Below are 20,647 nucleotides of genomic sequence, written 5' to 3' on the forward strand. Positions count from 1 at the left end.
ATTCTCCTCTGGGCAGAAAAAAAAACAATGCTGTGGCATTGTCAGCGGTCTTCATTCTGGGAGTAGACAGCTAGGAAGCAGACTTCCTCAGCAGACACGACCTGCACCCGGGGGAGTGGGGCCTTCACCCGGAAGTGTTCAGGTGCTTGAAACATCGGTGGGGATATCCACAAATCGACATGATGGCCTCTCTTCTCAACAAGAAGCTCAAGAGGTATTGTTCCAGGTTGAGAGACACACAGGCAGTGGCGGTAGACGCTCTGACGACTCCGTGGGTCTATCAGATGGTGTACGTGTTTCTTCCACTTCCTCTGATCCCAAGAATTCTCAAAAGAATAAAAAGGGAAAATGTTCAAGCAGTACTCATTGCTCCGGACTGGCCAAGAAGGGACTGGTACGCGGAACTTCTAGAGATGCTCCTCGAGGATCCGTGGTCTCTGCCTCTTCGCGAGGATCTTCTACAACACGGTACGTTCGCTTATCAGGACTTTCCGCAGCTACGTTTGATGGCATGGAAGTTGAATGGCTGATTCTAGCCAGGAGAGGGATCCCTAATAAAGTTATCCCGACTATGATCCAAGCCAGGAAGGGGGTAATGTCTAAACATTACCACTGTATTTGGAAAAAATATGTCTCTTGGTGTGAGAGCAAAACTTATTCTGCGGTGGAATTTCACCTGGGACGTTTCATGCTTTTTCTGCAGGCAGGTGTGGATGTGGGCCTATGTCTGGGTTCCATAAAAGTCCAGATTTCGGCCTTGTCCATTTTCTTTCAGAAACAATTGGCTTCTATCCCTGAGGTCCAGATGTTTTTGAAAGGTGTTCTGCACATCCAACCTCCCTTTGTGCCTCCCACGGCACCTTGGGATCTCAATTTGGTGCTGCAGTTCCTCTGGTTTGAACCATTACAGGAGGGGGACGTAAAATATCTTACGTGGAAGACTGTCACACTGTTGGCCTTGGCTTCAGCAAGACGTGTGTCGGAGATGAGCGCTTTGTCTCACAAGAGCCCCTATTTAATTTTCCATGAGGACAGAGCTGAACTCAGAACTCGTCAGCAATTTCTTCCAAAAGTGGTGTCTGCATTTCACACCAACCAACCTATTGTGGTTCCGGTTATCACCGACACTTCCACTACTTCAAAGTCTTTGGATGTTGTGAGGGTTTTGAAGGTATACGTAAAGAGGACAGCTCGTCACAGAAAATCGCTGTTCGTCCTATATGATCCCAATAAAATTGGGTGTCCTGCTTCAAAGCAGATAATTGCATGCTGGATCAGGCTCACTATCCAGCATGCTTATCCCACGGCAGGCTTGCCGGTTCCAAAATCTGTACAGGCCCACTCTACTAGGTCGGTGGGTTCTTCCTGGGCGGCTGCCCGGGGTGTCTCGGCTTTACAGCTCTGCCGAGCAGCTACTTGGTCAGGTTCGAACACGTTTGCTAAGTTCTACAAGTTCGATACTTTGGCCTCTGAGGACCTTCAGTTGGTAAATCAGTTCTGCAGGACCCTCAGCACTCTCTCACCGGGTTTGGGAAGTTTGGTACATCCCCATGGTACTAAATGGAACCTCAGTATCCTCTAGAAAATAGGATTTTAATTACCTACCGGTAAATCCTTTTCTTGTAGCCCGTAGAGGATACTAGGCGCCTGCCAGGTGCTTCATTCTTCCTGCACTGTTACTTCGTTAAGTATTGTTGGTTCAGCTGTTGCTGTTCCTGTTTAAAGTTGGGTTAGCTTAGCTTTCCTCTGTTTGTGTGTGCTGGTTTGGAATTTCACTATCTTTATCTATCCTTCTCTCAAAGTATGTCCGTCTCCTCGGGCACAGTTTCCTAGACTGAGTTTGGTAGGAGGGGCATAGAGGGAGGAGCCAGCCCACACTATTAAACTCTTAAAGTGCCCATGGCTCCTAAGGGACCCGTCTATACCCCATGGTACTAAATGGAACCCCAGCATCCTCTACGGACTACGAGAAAAGGATTTACCTGTAGGTAATTAAAATCCTATTTTCTCGTAGTCCGTAGGGGATACTGGGCGCCTGCCTGGTGCTTCGTTCTTCCTGCACGGTTACTTGTTTAATTACGTTTGTTTGGTTCAGCTGTTGCTGTTCTGGTTTTCAAGTTTGGTTAGCATGGCTTTCCTCTTGTTCTGTGTGTCCTGGTTAGAAATCTCACCACTTTCCTTATCTATATCCTTCTCTCAAAGTATGTCCATCTCCTTGTGCACAGTTTCCTAGACTGAGTCTGGTAGGAGGGGCATAGAGCATAGAGCCAGCAAATGTAATGGCTCCAAGTGGACCCATCTATACCTTATGGTACTAAATGTATTACCAGTATCCCCTACAGACTACGAGTAAAGGATTTACCGGTAGGTATTTAAAATCCTATTTTATTAGACATGTAGAGGCGCAAACCAAATATATAATATATAGCATTTACCTTAAAGTTGTCTTCCTAACAGGTCCACATGCTGATATGATTGCTGGCTTATGGCCAGTGTTTATATATGGTCACGGAAGTGTCCTCATGGACCGGAAGTGCCCTGTGTGGAGTTATATACTAAAAATATATTTATGATACTGGGCCATCCATAAAGCTGGTATGGCACCCAGCTAACCAATTATAGTAGGGTGTGGAGGCAAGGGCGCAATCCTACTTGAAAGCCACTAAGGGGTACATTTACTAAGCAGTGATAAGAGCTGAGAAGTGAGTCAGTGGAGAAATTTTCCCATCAACCAATCAGCAGCTCTGTATCATTTTATAGTATGCAAATTATAGATGTTACTTCAGTGCTGATTGGTTGTCATATGCAACTTCTCCACTGGCTCACTTCTCTGCTCTTATCACTGCTTAGTAAATGTACCCCTTAGTCCCATGACCGAAAGTGGGGCTTGGACAGGCAGAGACAGGAAATGTGGCATAAGTTGCTATAGACGATCCCAGAAGTGCGGCGATGCCGGGTGTCCGTAACCGGAAGTGGGGCTCCAGCAGCTGTTCCTAATATTAATGATCAATACTGTGACTGGGAATCAGTGCAGTATGCACAAAATAAGGCCCAATACGATTCCAGTGCAGTTGCACATGTTTATACTAAGGGGGCATGGTGGTATAGGCTCTAATAGTGCAAATAATTAAAAAAAATTAAATGTTTAAATAGGTCCATATAATGTCATTATGGAATTCTATATCTTAGTGGGCCTGGGAGACATAAAGCCAGGATGTAGACTGCAACCTATTGGTGACTTTAATATAATAATTTAGCAACCTTACTAAGCAGTATAATACTTAATGTAGTAATGCTCACACGGATGTCGTTATGTAGCTATGGACCACCATTGCTATACTGTATATTGAAACAAAGTATACTATAAACATGTATATTACAAAAATATGTTGTATGGATTATATTCAATAAGGCCTTTAGGGTAAACTGTACAAAATACAAAATAGTGCACTTTATCTCTCTCCAAGGCTTAGCAAATAGACCCCTCAGAGACATGAGAATGGGGAGGCTGAGAGACACAGGGGACTGGGGGGCTGAGAGCCACAGGGGGGTGGGAAGGATGGTGCTGGAGGAGGTGAAAATAAGGCTGGAGGACTGGATCAATACAGGTGAGGCTGGAGAGAGACAGGGGAGCTGAATAAGCCAATGGCCGACTAGCCTATACCTACCTTAGAGGGATTGAGGGCCCTTAAAAATATGAGTATACCAGGCCCCAAGATTTCTGTTGCCGACCCTGTTGTCGAGTACAGCAACAATAAAGCAAAGAAAGAGAAGGGCAGAAATATATAGCTATAAACAACATTAGTGAAAAAAGAAGATAGTAATACTAGCCATATTTGAAAAATGATACCACACACACAATGGCCCTCATTCCGAGTTGTTCGCTCGCAAGCTGCTTTTAGCAGCTTTGCACACGCTAAGCCGCCGCCTACTGGGAGTGAATCTTAGTTTATCAAAATTGCGAACGAAAGATTCGCAATATTGCGAAAAGACTTCTCTGTGCAGTTTCTGAGTAGCTCGAGACTTACTCTTCCAGTGCGATCAGTTCAGTGCTTGTCGTTCCTGGTTTGACGTCACAAACACACCCAGCATTCGCCCAGACACTCCTCCGTTTCTCCAGCCACTCCCGCGTTTTTCCCAGAAACGGTAGCGTTTTTTCACACACTCCCATAAAACGGCCAGTTTCCGCCCAGAAACACCCACTTCCTGTCAATCACATTACGATCACCAGAACGAAGAAAAAACCTTGTAACGCCGTGAGTAAAATTCCTAACTGCATAGCAAATTTACTTGGCGCAGTCGCACTGCGGACATTGCGCATGCGCATTAGCGACTAATCGCTCCGTTGCGAGAAAAAAATAACGAGCGAACAACTTGGAATGACCCCCATTATTTGAATCCTGAAAAGGTAATTCCACTAATTCTTTTTATTTCGTTCAATTAACCTTTCTTGGGTGTTGCAATGGAGCATACACCTAATGTGTTCGGGTCAAAAATGACCCATGGTGTAATATTCAATGTTATGGAATTATAGTCAAATTTTATTTCATAATAGCAATTTAATTATTTATTTAGTTATTGTTTTTTTTCCCTTTTTTATATTTATGTATCATTTAACATCGCCTTACAGGCAAGTTTTCATAACCATAATGGAGTATGAATTTAATGAACCACTCTGTATTTATAGAATAAAAATGCTGTAATTCAATCATTCACCCCTGAAAATCACTGTAAACCTTCGAACAATACAATGTATGATGTATTTTTCCTGTATTTATTACATACAGTATATTTATTTTTACATTCGTTTGATAGAACAAGAAAATTCGCACCTATTAACCGTCAAGATTAATGTGGACCCATCTGTATTATTCATTTTTTTTCTAAACTAAAATTACACAATACAAACAAAATATTTGTGAAATATATAGCTTAAGGTGTGTACACACGGTACGATATTTTCTTCCGATTCTGACTATATAGTCAGAATCGGAAGAAAATATAGTGCAGATCGCATGGTGACTGTCACCTTGCGATCCCGATCCGATGCCGATGCGCGGCCCCGCGCGGTCGGCATCGGCCGAAAAAATAGGCTGTGCAGGCAAGTCAATCCTGACTATCTCTATAGAAGAGATAGTCAGGATTGACATCGCACATAGCCAGCATCGCAAGCACACTCATTATGTGCTTGCGATACTGGCTAAGTGCCGACCCGGCCCCCTGTCGCACGGTGAGAATCGGATAAGTCCGAATCTCACCGTGTGTATGCACCCTTACATCCATCAATACAATTTTAGACGTTTGAACAAACATTGAAGGACAGTCATAGAAAATTTGTAAATTAGTTAGTCGTTAAGTTGTTCCGTTATATACAATCATTACACACTTGAATGAATTGTGTCTTACAAGTGAACTTTCCACACCTGAAACACTTTACAGAACTTTTGTTGTCTGTCTGTGGGCACAAGTGACATCTTCCCCTTTGCCAGAACTTGCTACACTTCCAGATGCTTCAGGTAGGGGTTCAGGTTGTCCTGAGTTTCGAATACTCACCGCCAATTCTCGGGCAGCCCTTGCTCTTGGCAGATGCTTTCTTCCTTTAATTTGGTGGGAAACCAAAGTCATGTCAAGCTTATCAATGAAGATTCTCCTTTTGTGAAATGGGTCATATTCCATGCTGTATTGATTTTGATAAACAATACGAAAGCATTTTACGCGGAAATGTCTAGGATGTTGGAAAAAACTACGATGGGCCACCTGTTTGTCTTCCTCTGACAGGAATAGGGGGAGGCCAGTTTATCTAAGGTGTCTACTCCTCCTTTGGTGCTGTTATAATCCAGAATGATTTGAGGTTTCTTTGTGTCTGTGTCTGCTATTTTTCTATCATGGTGAAGAGTGCTCTGCAGGACTACGCACTGGCCTTTCTTCGGAATGTACGATACAAATGTTGTATCCTTAATGAATGCAAATGTCTATGTGTACTTTGGGGCCCCTTTTGCAAGCAACTGCGGAGGAATTGTTGGTTTGTTCTTTCTGATTGTTCCAATCGTGGTCAGTGGGTTTTTTTTCAGAAGAAGCTGTCCAAGGTCATAGGATGTGAAAAAATTATCACATGATACATTATGTCCTTTTGAATCCTTGAACAAGATCGATGACAACCCTGAGACCTTGGTTTCGTTCCGATGTAGAACCAAGCTGCTTTCCAAGATACGGCTGTATATTCCAGACATAACTGGTAGTGTCACAAAGTACCCAAAATTTTATACCGTACTTGGCTGGTTTGCTGGGCATGTACTGGTGAATAATATATTGAAAATTGCGGTACTCATACATCCTATGCACTGAAAATTCAACATGGGTCAAAATTGACCCGAACAACTTATTTATTTATTATTTATTTTTTACCAGTTCTTTATATAGCGCACACATCTTCCGCAGGGCTTTACAGAGAATATTTGCCCATTCACATCAGTCCCTGCCCTAGGGGAGCTTACAATCTGAATTCCCTATCACATGTACACACTTATGTGTTACAATTTTTACTGTACAAAAACTACCATTTGAAATAAAAAGTTACACATAACTGAATATTTACTATGACTATGGAGACAAAATCATAAAATATTTTTTAAAAATTCCCAAAAATATAATAGATCTAAAAGAAATAAATTTGATATGGGTCAAAAAAGACCCGAACATCCTAGGAAGGTAAAGTTTCAATGCATGGGACAAAATTCCCATCAATTGACGTGAATAAGAATTATAAAGCAATACAGAAAATGCTGGTGCTATATAAGTAACATAATAAAAATAATAATAATAATAGTAATAATAATAAGGATAATAATAATAGGGACACTGAGCCCTAGACATTGATCATAAAATTAAAATATCATTCAGGATAGCAAATGTATATATTTAATGTAGAAATCCCCTAACATATAATAATCCATTTAAGCATATATCTCAACACCCAAGCATGAGTGACATGTGGAGCAACACGTGTTGTGTGAGGGCGCCTTAGAAGGAGAATAATTAAGAAAATGGACCAGAGAGGATGGAGAGAGAGAGAGAGTGGATGGGGAGAGAAAGATGGACAGAAAATAAAGAGAGAGAGCAGGAGAGAGAGGGGGAAACAGAGAAGGAGAGCGAGACAGAGAGAATGGAGAGAAACAGAGTGTGGATAGGGAGAAAAAGAAATAGGGGTAGAGAATGGAGAGAAACAGATTGGAGAGTGAAAGAGGAAGATAAAGGGGGAGAAGGAGAGTCCCAATAATACCACTAATGGATATTTATCAGTAATATGGTATTGGCTTAGTGATTGCTTTTGCTATCTCTGTCAGGAAGTAATTCCTATTGCACTTCAGGTTACAGGCCATATATTATATAATCATGATTTATTTCTGTATTTAAAAGACTGCTACTTCTCATATAGAAACCACATGCATGGTGTGATGAAGAAATATATTATACTGCGCCCTCCATGCAGCAGAAGGGGATCAACCTGATGAAGTCTTCCAGAAAGATGAAATACTCCTAGGAGAAAAAAATGCACTTTTTGCTATTTTTTAGGGCGAATAGGGATTTGCCCTATGCAATAGCAGGGCCGTTTTTCCTCCTAGGCAAAACATTCAGCAGAAGCGAAAAGCACGTGGATCAGTAAATCCAGGGGTTTTGCACCTGTGACAGCAAAAACGGATTTTTACGTATATTTTTCGCCAATGGCTTTTTACTAAAAATGGGCAAAAACGGCCCGCAATTAAATACGCAGGGGGGTAAATCCAGTAGCTCAGAAAATGCCGGAGCTAATTGAATACATATCATTCCACTTAAATGAGTTGATTGTTTCAGAAGTATAAGAACATATCCGAGGTTCCGTAAAGACAAAAACATACAGATTATCCTATTATCTATTTTTCAGTCCATTTTATTCATATGCTCTCACTTATACCATTAGAACGGAATTTACCAAAATACTAAACTTAGTTGGTGCCTTGTCTTTCACTTCTTTTAGTATCTCCTTCTCATCCTGTCAATTTTATATGTTTAAATCCAGTCACGTTTGTGGTACAACATAAAGAATCCAGATACACTTTTGGTCATTCAATTATTTAATATGTTACATCTACAGCATGTCTAGTAAAGCATGACCAGTAAAGCACGCCTTTTGTGCTCTGGTGTGCCTCCCAATGTAAAGAAAGATAATTGACAAAATATTTTTTTAACATATTTGGTATTACAATTGATGAAGTTAGAAATCTTAACGTTTTAATTTATTAAGAGGGCAACCAATATTTGTGTTGCTAATAATTCGATTGAAAATGATACATCTGGTCATACCAAATTTAAAGCAGCACAAGGGATTAGTGGAGGCCAGGTCTCATCAGTGAAGTATTACTTCTATTTAAAGCACTGAAATGTCTTTAAGTGCCAGAGCTTGTTTTAATTCTTTATGATGGTATTTTTAGTAGCATTTGAAGATTTGTTACATTTAGAGACAGTTTTGGAACATTTATATATATATATATGTATATATATATATAGTCAGTAGTGAGTCTGTCTCCATTGTTCTAACTTCTCTAAAAGAGTTTTTTGAAAGGCTCTGAAGAATTTCCCTTTTCTTTGATATAATTTTAACAATTTTGTTAATTTGTATTTAAAATAAAGCATTAAATGAACAAATAGGTCTCATGGTCATAAGTTGACCTTTTGGTATATTTGTTATCCAAGGTTTGGGTAACTACTAACTACTAAAGTGAATATAACTGAATCCTGGCTTTTAGTAGATATAAGCAGACAAAATAATGAAGACAAAGAGATATATCTTAGTCTCCTTGTCAGAAGGAGACTAATAGGTATATGCAATTGCGGTCGAATTCCAGAAAAAGTCGAATTCCGGAACGAATTCACCTCAAAAAAACAATTCGCCTATGCAGTACAGTACTTTATCGCAAAAAAACGGACATTCAAAATTCGACTTTTGGCAATTCGACTTTTTTCGCATTCGACTTTTCTGCAATGGTATAGATGCTGCAATTCGCCCAAAGCATATTCAATTCAAGTTTGGAAATTCGCCTGCAGTGCTTTTCGACCGCAAATTCGCCTATTTTAGTCCGCCTCAGTTGACTGGCGGGATCTAAAAAAAAAATTTTAGTACATGTTTTTTTTGGATATTTGAGGATTGCTAGTAGCATATCTATTTATATTTGAAAGGATTATCTACTTGGTTTGTCTTTTTTTGCTTCACAAGTATTATTTAATTGATTTTTTAAAGGAATATTTTTTTCTTCAATCTCCTGAGGGAAATTTACCCATGATTCCACAGTTTTTCCCAGGATACACTTCTGCAAAGCCCCTCCTATCTCCTCACTCCCAGGTTTGAGACTACAGGGAGAAGGAGCCATTTTACAGTCAGCTCTGTGGAATCGTTTTTTTAGGAAAATTCCTGCGTTTTAAAACACATTCCTATTTTTGTACTGACTACAATGATGGAGCCTTTTTCTGACCAGATTGTGATGTTCATGCTGGCTGCAAGCATGATGGAGGAAGAAAGTGCTGATGAACATCAGGATCCTGGTCAGCAAATGTCTGCATTGGGTGAGCCAGTATTGCGGGTTTCATTTCCACGTCCACGCCAGTATCGCACTAGGCGTGAACTGGAGGATCTCAGCGAGTTCGAGGTGATACAAAATTATCGCTTATCGACTCGCGACATATATTCGCTGTACGCTCTGTTGGAGGCCGACTTGGAATCTCGGGCACGGACAAATCGTGCAATCAGCGGTTTTCAGAAACTGCTGGGGACGTTACATTTTTTGGCGTCAGGCACATTCCAGCCTACACTGTCTCAAACATGCGGTTTTTCACAGTCGACACTGTCGCGCTGTATAACCCAGGTCATTAGGGCTTTCCGCAAATTGACGATCCAGTACATCACATTTCCAGAGACGGACAGCGAATGTCGTGAGATCAAATTAGGCTTTTTCAACAAATACAAATTTCCCAATGTGCTGGGCGCGATTGACTGTACCCACGTGCAGATCAGACCGCCACGGAATTCAGAGGAATGTTTTCGGAACCGAAAACAGTTCCATTCCCTGAACGTGCAGGCGGTCTGTGATGTAAACATGAGATTTTTGAACATTTTTGTGGGATTTCCTGGATCATCTCACGACTCCTTCATCCTAAGCCAGTCATCGCTGTTTGACAAGTTTGAAACAGGAAACATGCCTGGTGGCTGGCTGTTAGGTATGTATTTTCATTTTTTTATTTTTTTATTATTTTATTATTATTTTTTTTTATTATTTTTTACAAGTACCTAACATTTTTTTTATATTTTCTATAGGCGATGCGGGTTATCCAAACAAACCGTGGCTGTTGACCCCATTGTCTAATCCTGTTGGTAGAGCAGAAAAACGTTACCAAGAGACACACATTGCATCGAGGGGAGTAATTGAGCGTGCCTTCGGTGTACTTAAAAGCCGGTTTCGATGTTTAGACACTTCCGGCGGTGCTCTTTTGTACTCACCGTCGAAGGTTTGCGGCATGGTAAATGCATGTTGTATTTTACACAACATATGTGTCGCAAACCGTTTGCCGGTGACTCTTCGTCGCAGTGCTTTCCGACGCGGGAACCGTTCTTCTGCTCTACCGGTGGGTATGGACGAAGGAGAGGATTCCCGGCGGACATTGATCCAAAATTATTTTGCAGTTGCCTGTGAGTATACTGACATTTGTATTATCGTGTAAACTGACATTGGAATATTTTTAAAAAAACCTCTTCATTTATGTATTTCAGAGTTTTACATCCTGTTGATGTATATCCCCAGGCCATGTTTGTACAGTTCGTTACCCCGTTTTATCCTGTTGTTGGGTTCCCGCAAATATTTGATCCTTTTATCCAACTCTACCATGGGTGAACCTACTGGTGATGTGGACCTGACCCTCCGCCATGTAGCAGACAACCCCCCCTCAGGTGAGATGTATTGCCCAAAACTCCCTTGTCCAAAATCACCCCGGCATGTCCAAAGTGCAGCCCTCCGGCATTTGCAAGACTGCACATCCAAGCATTCCCTGAAACAGCAATGCTAGGGAATGTTTGGATGTGTAGTGATGCAAGTGCAGGAGGGTTTCATTTGGGCCGCTGCAACCCGCTTGTGTTGTGTGGACTGTTGTATGTACCTCTTTTTCCAGCCCCAGGGTGACACTATCACCCATATCTGGATGCTCAAACTTTTCTTTTCCACAGGTCCTGCGATGTATCTTCCCAAGTGGCGTGGATGTGAGGAGACACGACATTTCACCTGATGTTCCATGGGTGACCCTACTGGTGATGTGGACCTGACCCTCCGCCATGTAGCAGACAACCCCCCCTCAGGTGAGATGTATTGCCCAAAACTCCCTTGTCCAAAATCACCCCGGCATGTCCAAAGTGCAGCCCTCCGGCATTTGCAAGACTGCACATCCAAGCATTCCCTGAAACAGCAATGCTAGGGAATGTTTGGATGTGTAGTGATGCAAGTGCAGGAGGGTTGCATTTGGGCCGCTGCAACCCGCTTGTGTTGTGTGGACTGTTGTATGTACCTCTTTTTCCAGCCCCAGGGTGACACTATCACCCATATCTGGATGCTCAAACTTTTCTCTTCCACAGGTCCTGCGATGTATCTTCCCAAGTGGCGTGGATGTGAGGAGACACGACATTTCACCTGATGTTCCATGGGTGACCCTACTGGTGATGTGGACCTGACCCTCCGCCATGTAGCAGACAACCCCCCCTCAGGTGAGATGTATTGCCCAAAACTCCCTTATCCAAAATCACCCCGGCATGTCCAAAGTGCAGCCCTCCGGCATTTGCAAGACTGCACATCCAAGCATTCCCTGAAACAGCAATGCTAGGGAATGTTTGGATGTGTAGTGATGCAAGTGCAGGAGGGTTGCATTTGGGCCGCTGCAACCCGCTTGTGTTGTGTGGACTGTTGTATGTACCTCTTTTTCCAGCCCCAGGGTGACACTATCACCCATATCTGGATGCTCAAACTTTTCTCTTCCACAGGTCCTGCGATGTATCTTCCCAAGTGGCGTGGATGTGAGGAGACACGACATTTCACCTGATGTTCCATGGGTGACCCTACTGGTGATGTGGACCTGACCCTCCGCCATGTAGCAGACAACCCCCCCTCAGGTGAGATGTATTGCCCAAAACTCCCTTGTCCAAAATCACCCCGGCATGTCCAAAGTGCAGCCCTCCGGCATTTGCAAGACTGCACATCCAAGCATTCCCTGAAACAGCAATGCTAGGGAATGTTTGGATGTGTAGTGATGCAAGTGCAGGAGGGTTGCATTTGGGCCGCTGCAACCCGCTTGTGTTGTGTGGACTGTTGTATGTACCTCTTTTTCCAGCCCCAGGGTGACACTATCACCCATATCTGGATGCTCAAACTTTTCTCTTCCACAGGTCCTGCGATGTATCTTCCCAAGTGGCGTGGATGTGAGGAGACACGACATTTCACCTGATGTTCCATGGGTGACCCTACTGGTGATGTGGACCTGACCCTCCGCCATGTAGCAGACAACCCCCCCTCAGGTGAGATGTATTGCCCAAAACTCCCTTGTCCAAAATCACCCCGGCATGTCCAAAGTGCAGCCCTCCGGCATTTGCAAGACTGCACATCCAAGCATTCCCTGAAACAGCAATGCTAGGGAATGTTTGGATGTGTAGTGATGCAAGTGCAGGAGGGTTGCATTTGGGCCGCTGCAACCCGCTTGTGTTGTGTGGACTGTTGTATGTACCTCTTTTTACAGCCCCAGGGTGACACTATCACCCATATCTGGAAGCTCATACTTTTCTCTTCCACAGGTCTTCCGGTGTATCCTTCCTAAGTGGTGTGGATGTGAAGAGACAGTTCCCTTGATGTTCCCTGGGCAATCTACTTACGTACAATTCAAATGCATTACAAATTTTAATAAAAACCACAGGAAACTTCTATTTTTAAAAGTTTATTGAAGAAAATTTTTTAATAAAGTTTGAAAGTTAATTAAAACAAAAAAGTAGTTTGTTCTTCTTTACATTCTTTTCTTGTGTATATAGATATCTGTGGGGAAAAGAAAAAAAAGTATATTAAAGTAAAGACACACTAAACTCATGTTCATTTATTTTCACTAAAAATTGGTGGAACAACACAGCCCAGCATGACCCATTGCTGGACTGTGTGGTTCTACAGAGGCATGCGGTTCAAAGTGAAAGAGTGGCGTCAGTGGTCAGCACTTTGACACGCTAACATTTGTGGAACAACACAGCCCAGCATGACCCATTGCTGGACTGTGTGGTTCTACAGAGGCATGCGGTTCAAAGTGAAAGAGTGGCGTCAGTGGTCAGCACTTTGACACGCTAACATTTGTGGAACAACACAGCCCAGCATGACCCATTGCTGGACTGTGTGGTTCTACAGAGGCATGCGGTTCAAAGTGAAAGAGTGGCGTCAGTGGTCAGCACTTTGACACGCTAACATTTGTGGAACAACACAGCCCAGCATGACCCATTGCTGGACTGTGTGGTTCTACAGAGGCATGCGGTTCAAAGTGAAAGAGTGGCGTCAGTGGTCAGCACTTTGACACGCTAACATTTGTGGAACAACACAGCCCAGCATGACCCATTGCTGGACTGTGTGGTTCTACAGAGGCATGCGGTTCAAAGTGAAAGAGTGGCGTCAGTGGTCAGCACTTTGACACGCTAACATTTGTGGAACAACACAGCCCAGCATGACCCATTGCTGGACTGTGTGGTTCTACAGAGGCATGCGGTTCAAAGTGAAAGAGTGGCGTCAGTGGTCAGCACTTTGACACGCTAACATTTGTGGAACAACACAGCCCAGCATGACCCATTGCTGGACTGTGTGGTTCTACAGAGGCATGCGGTTCAAAGTGAAAGAGTGGCGTCAGTGGTCAGCACTTTGACACGCTAACATTTGTGGAACAACACAGCCCAGCATGACCCATTGCTGGACTGTGTGGTTCTACAGAGGCATGCGGTTCAAATTTTCTTGAATGAAACATGGTTCTACTCACCTTGGTACGCACAACACAAACCTATGCCGTCCACTTCATTTTTCCCCACCAATCCTATGAAGAAGACAAAAACACAGACTAGTGAATAGTAAATTCACACAATTAAAGCCTACTGTACACCATTACAAAAAGGATTTTTGGAAGAAAAAAGTGGTATCAGAATAGCTCTTTGGCCCATCATACACGTAGCCACAAGGAGCTTTCATCCGTTACCACACGCGCCCGCATACATGCCCGCGCATGTATGCCTACACAAAGCTCCTTGGTAGTACCCGGTCACGGGTGGGGAAGCCCAACACAGAAAACAATAGTAAGAAAAAAAACAAACTAATGGGAGGGGAAGAAAGGGATACACGAAAAACATTTGTAAATAAATAAAACAATACGACCGGGTTTATGGTGGAAGTCTGTCCGGATCCTCTTCTTCCCCCTGATAGGGCGTGGATGTCCTGGGAGGCTGGGGAGTATGTTGACTGGTCCTCTGTGCCCATGCTGCTGAAGATTGTGTGGCCGGTGGTGGAGGCATCTGGGGCGTGGGGTACATCCCTGTATATCCCTGGTACATCTGTGACTGTCTGTACTGGGATGGGACTTGAGGAAGGGTACGAGGCGTCCTTGTGGCTTGCGACGGCGGATATGGTGGATCACCAGCATGTTGATTAGCTGTTCCTGGGAGCTTATCATAGATCATCTGCAGTGTGGTTGCGATGACCTGTTGGCTGGATGAGGAGTGTCGATGACTCTCCGACATGTTTTTATTGCTTGCTACCAGACATGCAGTGTTGTCCACGAGCCGGGTCATGGATTCGGCCAGAATGTTAAGTACGGTCATACTCTCCCTATGATCTTGCATTCTGACCTGTAGTATTGTGGCCGTGCTGTCGGAAAGAGTCTTTTGCAGTTCAAGCAGACTGTTTGCCATTTTCTCCATTGTCCTCTCAATGTTGTCCAGTCTGCTTCCCACGACATTTGTGTATGTATCCTGGCGTGTCCCAATCTCTGATGCCAGGGTGTGAACCCTCTGAACAGTTGAGGGATTCTGCCCTTCCTGGATGTCTGCCACAACTTGGATTTGGGCAGCTGAAAAGAAAATTAGACAATATTATACACATTCATCATACATTTTTTTGAAGGCTCACAATTCAATTTACTCATGCAGGGATGTAGTAACTGGAGCCTCCTGCACTTCCACCTCGTCATCCTCTGACGACTCCTGTAGGAGATCCGGCCTGAAGTAGGAACCAATCCCCGAAGCTAGTCCGCTGCTGGTTCGTGGCACCACTGTTTGCAAAATAATTTTTTTGGGAAAGTTAATAAACTTTTCACAACTGCTGACCCCCCCCCCCCCCTCCACCCTCCCACACACACAAAATAAATACAAACCTTCTCCATCCTGTGATGCCGCTGCTCCAGGAGCTCCACTTGTCCTCGTTTCGGAAGACTTTTCAAGGGTCTGGCTGGATACGTCTGCACGGCTGTCCTCAAACCCAAGAAAAGTTTCGTCTGTTAACCCTGTAGACTCAAACAGATCGGGTGATGGGTCCACAAGGGTTGTGTCTTGAGGCTCTTCAGTCACAGTCCCAGAGCTCCTGGAGAGACGACGATCTGGTGATGGCCTGCGCGCAGGAGCTGTAGTTTGGCGCCCATCTTGTGGTGTGGTCGCCGACGGTGTCTGGCGCACAGGTGAGAGTCTGTGCGCCGACGTCGTCTGGTGCACAGGTGACAAACTGCGCGATGACGAACTGTGGCGCACAGGTGACGATCTGTGTGCTCGCGATGCTTGCGGCGCAGTTGATGGTCCGCGCGCTGCTGCCGATGCCTGCTGCACAGGTGACGGTCCGTGCGCTGGCGATGTCCTGTGCGCAGGTGATGTCCTCTGGGCAGGCCTGTCTGAAAAAAAAAAAAAAAAAAAAACACATTTAGCACATACAAACATTTTAAAGGGAAGTACAGCTCATGTGAATGTATTCTTACCATCAGACCTCCTTTTGGACGGCTTATCTCCCGCCTTCTTCCGTCTTCTGGGCGGTTCTTCCTCCTCGGGAAAGCCAGCAGGACGGCTAGAGTCCACACCTCCGCGAACTCCTTCGACCATGGCAGGGTTCATGCGCCTTCTAATAACATCCTCCCAGGGTAGCCACTTCAGGTTGAGAGCCGGGCCACCTCCCGTAGCTGTCTCATGTCGGCGCTGAATCCCCATCTTCTTCTTGGTCTGTCTGCGGCAATCACTGTACCGCTTCAAGCAATTTCTGGTGCTCCGGCGGTTTCCAGATATTGCAGTGACTTGACTCGCAATGGATTCCCAGATGCTTCGCTTTGTCCTAGCTGCTGTTGTCTGTGCCCTTGGTCCATACAAAACGTCGTAGGACCTGTCGACGCAATCCACTAGGGTACAGTTTTCCGCCTCAGTGTATCTGGGTCCACGCACCTTTTTCTGTCCTGCATCTTCACCAGAGGCTTCCTCCTCCGACTGCTCCTCTGGCTGGCTTCTTGCCTTTAGGGATTAAAAAAAATAAAAATAAATAATAATAAGATCGGTATGTACCTGTGAGTGTCAGTATCCCTGGCATTGCGCACATATTCCAGTAGGTGTGCATGGCATTGCGCAAACTACAGTAAAGAAAGTTTGATGCTATTTGTGTCTGCAGGTGTGGTTAGTACCTTTCTACTAGGCTTTTTCTTGGACTTCTCATGGGCCCTTGACGACCGCGGCTGGTCACTACATGCCTGGGCGGTCGTATCCGCCTCCTGGGTTGGCTCCCACTCCTCGTTGCTATGAAGGGATAGATCCGAGGGGGTGGGGGAAGGGGCGGATCGGGTCTGCTTGTCCTTTGACATCTCTGTTATAAAATAAAAATAAAATAAACATACATACATACATACATACATACATACATGTATAAATGGCTGACCCACACAAAATGGCTGACCCACACAAAATGGCTGACCCACACAAAATGGCTGACCCACACTGTCGACTAAACTTGCTCCAAATCACCCCAAAATGGCCAGAAAGCATCCCAACACACTCAGGAGGTACACCACAGCAAAATTAGGTGGGAAAACACATGTTTGCCAAACAGTCTACAGCACAGGTCGACCAGGCTGTCGACTAAACTTGCTCCAAATCACCCCAAAATGGCCAGAAAGCATCCCAGCACACTCAGGAGGAACACCACAGCAAAATTAGGCGGGAAAACACATGTTTGCCAAACTGCCGACAGCACAGGTCGACCAGGCTGTCGACTAAACTTGCTCCAAATCACCCCAAAATGGCCAGAAAGCATCCCAACACACTCAGGAGGAACACCACAGCAAAATTAGGCGGGAAAACACATGTTTGCCAAACAGTCTACAGCACAGGTCGACCAGGCTGTCGACTAAACTTGCTCCAAATCACCCCAAAATGGCCAGAAAGCATCCCAGCACACTCAGGAGGAACACCACAGCAAAATTAGGCGGGAAAACACATGTTTGCCAAACTGCCGACAGCACAGGTCGACCAGGCTGTCGACTAAACTTGCTCCAAATCACCCCAAAATGGCCAGAAAGCATCCCAACACACTCAGGAGGTACACCACAGCAAAATTAGGCGGGAAAACACATGTTTGCCAAACAGTCTACAGCACAGGTCGACCAGGCTATCGACTAAACTTGCTCCAAATCACCCCAAAATGGCCAGAAAGCATCCCAGCACACTCAGGAGGAACACCACAGCAAAATTAGGCGGGAAAACACATGTTTGCCAAACAGTCTAGTCTACAGCACAGGTCGACCAGGCTGTCGACTAAACTTGCTCCAAATCACCCCAAAATGGCCAGAAAGCATCCCAGCACACTCAGGAGGAACACCACAGCAAAATTAGGCGGGAAAACACATGTTTGCCAAACTGCCGACAGCACAGGTCGACCAGGCTGTCGACTAAACTTGCTCCAAATCACCCCAAAATGGCCAGAAAGCATCCCAACACACTCAGGAGGTACACCACAGCAAAATTAGGCGGGAAAACACATGTTTGCCAAACAGTCTACAGCACAGGTCGACCAGGCTATCGACTAAACTTGCTCCAAATCACCCCAAAATGGCCAGAAAGCATCCCAGCACACTCAGGAGGAACACCACAGCAAAATTAGGCGGGAAAACACATGTTTGCCAAACAGTCTAGTCTACAGCACAGGTCGACCAGGCTGTCGACTAAACTTGCTCCAAATCACCCCAAAATGGCCAGAAAGCATCCCAGCACACTCAGGAGGAACACCACAGCAAAATTAGGCGGGACAACACATGTTTGCCAAACAGTCTACAGCACAGGTCGACCAGGCTGTCGACTAAACTTGCTCCAAATCACCCCAAAATGGCCAGAAAGCATCCCAGCACACTCAGGAGGAACACCACAGCAAAATTAGGCGGGAAAACACATGTTTGCCAAACTGCCGACAGCACAGGTCGACCAGGCTGTCGACTAAACTTGCTCCAAATCACCCCAAAATGGCCAGAAAGCATCCCAACACACTCAGGAGGTACACCACAGCAAAATTAGGCGGGAAAACACATGTTTGCCAAACAGTCTACAGCACAGGTCGACCAGGCTGTCGACTAAACTTGCTCCAAATCACCCCAAAATGGCCAGAAAGCATCCCAGCACACTCAGGAGGAACACCACAGCAAAATTAGGCGGGAAAACACATGTTTGCCAAACTGCCGACAGCACAGGTCGACCAGGCTGTCGACTAAACTTGCTCCAAATCACCCCAAAATGGCCAGAAAGCATCCCAACACACTCAGGAGGTACACCACAGCAAAATTAGGCGGGAAAACACATGTTTGCCAAACAGTCTACAGCACAGGTCGACCAGGCTGTCGACTAAACTTGCTCCAAATCACCCCAAAATGGCCAGAAAGCATCCCAACACACTCAGGAGGTACACCACAGCAAAATTAGGCGGGAAAACACATGTTTGCCAAACTGCCGACAGCACAGGTCGACCAGGCTGTCGACTAAACTTGCTCCAAATCACCCCAAAATGGCCAGAAAGCATCCCAACACACTCAGGAGGTACACCACAGCAAAATTAGGCGGGAAAACACATGTTTGCCAAACAGTCTACAGCACAGGTCGACCAGGCTGTCGACTAAACTTGCTCCAAATCACCCCAAAATGGCCAGAAAGCATCCCAGCACACTCAGGAGGAACACCACAGCAAAATTAGGCGGGAAAACACATGTTTGCCAAACTGCCGACAACACAGGTCGACCAGGCTGTCGACTAAACTTGCTCCAAATCACCCCAAAATGGCCAGAAAGCATCCCAACACACTCAGGAGGTACACCACAGCAAAATTAGGCGGGAAAACACATGTTTGCCAAACAGTCTACAGCACAGGTCGACCAGGCTGTCGACTAAACTTGCTCCAAATCACCCCAAAATGGCCAGAAAGCATCCCAACACACTCAGGAGGTACACCAATGCTAATAGAAGACCCAAAAAAGTCAATTTAAGAATAAAAAAAAAACGTGAAAAACTACCCCAAAACACAAGTCTCCCCCAAAAAATGCAGCAACACAAGCAAGGGGCTATACACATACCTGCACACATACACAAACACCCCATGTACACCTCATGGCAACCCCCACTACACAAACACATACATGCAACACCAGACACACATGTGGTACTTACCTACAAATGTAGTAAAAGCTCCTAAAATGGCTCTCCTCCGGGTAACAGGAATCCTCCTGACTGTCCTGGAATAAAGCCTGCTGGGGTGTCCAAACGATATCCACAGCAAACAACCAAATTGCTAGCTCTGCACCTCCTCACACCTCTCTGCAGGTTCACAAAATGGCTGCAGAGCACGCAGCAAACAAGCCCTAATAAAGGGCTGCTTTCGGCGGGAAGGCAAATTCAGTACTCCCACTACTCGCCGATTGGCCGTAATCCGCCTGGGGGTGGGTCGAATCAGTTATACATTGAATATGGTGAATTCAGGGTCCCGGCGACAGGCGATAGCGGGCGAATTATACAGGGGCGGATTAAATGACGCGATTCGCCCGCTATTGCATATACCCCTAAGAAGGTAATCAGATGTGCAAAGGCACAAGCTGATGAGAAAATGGCCCAGTCAGTGGGTAAAGGAGGCAAAACTTTCTGCTGCGGGGTACACTGGGCTCCACAAGGAGAGACATAGGGGTGTAGAGTAGGATCTTGATCTGAGGCACCAACAGGCTCAAAAGCTTTGACTGTTCCCAGAATGCATAGCGCCTCCTCCTCTATAACCCCGCCTCCCTGCACAGGAGCTCAGTTTTGTAGTTGGTGCCGCAGATAGCAGGCACATAACAGAGGGGCTGCTCTGGGCAGCCCTAAGAAGAGCTTTTTGAGAAGAAAAGTGAAGACTTCAAAGGCTGCAGCAGTGTGTACATGTCTAGTGACATTCACTGCTGCAGCTCCATCTCTCCCCAGCGGCGCTGTACACTCCCGAGCCCTGGTTGACAGGTAACTACAGCAGGAGGCTCTGGTTTACTTCTAAAGTCAGGCACACACGACGGGGTCTCTCCGGGATCGCGTGGCCGCGCTTCGGGAGGT

General features: G+C 45.1%; 1 protein-coding gene and 1 long non-coding RNA gene across 2 annotated transcripts; one reads left to right on the forward strand and one right to left on the reverse strand.

Annotated features, from left to right (window-relative positions):
* The first annotated feature begins 9,976 nt into the window (after positions 1 to 9,976).
* On the forward strand, positions 9,977 to 11,000 carry LOC134943507 (uncharacterized). The gene is made up of 3 exons (XR_010181579.1): positions 9,977 to 10,248; positions 10,346 to 10,717; positions 10,799 to 11,000. It is a non-coding gene; the product is annotated as an uncharacterized LOC134943507 (long non-coding RNA).
* A 4,196-nt stretch (positions 11,001 to 15,196) lies between these two features.
* LOC134944938 (myb-related transcription factor, partner of profilin-like) lies at positions 15,197 to 19,929 on the reverse strand. Its single transcript, XM_063933886.1, has 5 exons — positions 19,745 to 19,929; positions 16,726 to 16,904; positions 16,039 to 16,558; positions 15,448 to 15,954; positions 15,197 to 15,345 (listed from the first exon to the last, which is right to left on the reverse strand). Exons 2-5 carry the CDS (start codon positions 16,900 to 16,902, stop codon positions 15,212 to 15,214), a joined length of 1,338 nt encoding a protein of 445 aa, XP_063789956.1. The 5' UTR covers positions 16,903 to 16,904; positions 19,745 to 19,929; the 3' UTR covers positions 15,197 to 15,211.
* Positions 19,930 to 20,647: the final 718 nt, after the last annotated feature.

This window comes from Pseudophryne corroboree, chromosome 7 (assembly GCF_028390025.1).
Source record: "Pseudophryne corroboree isolate aPseCor3 chromosome 7, aPseCor3.hap2, whole genome shotgun sequence".
NCBI classification, from domain to species: domain Eukaryota; kingdom Metazoa; phylum Chordata; class Amphibia; order Anura; family Myobatrachidae; genus Pseudophryne; species Pseudophryne corroboree.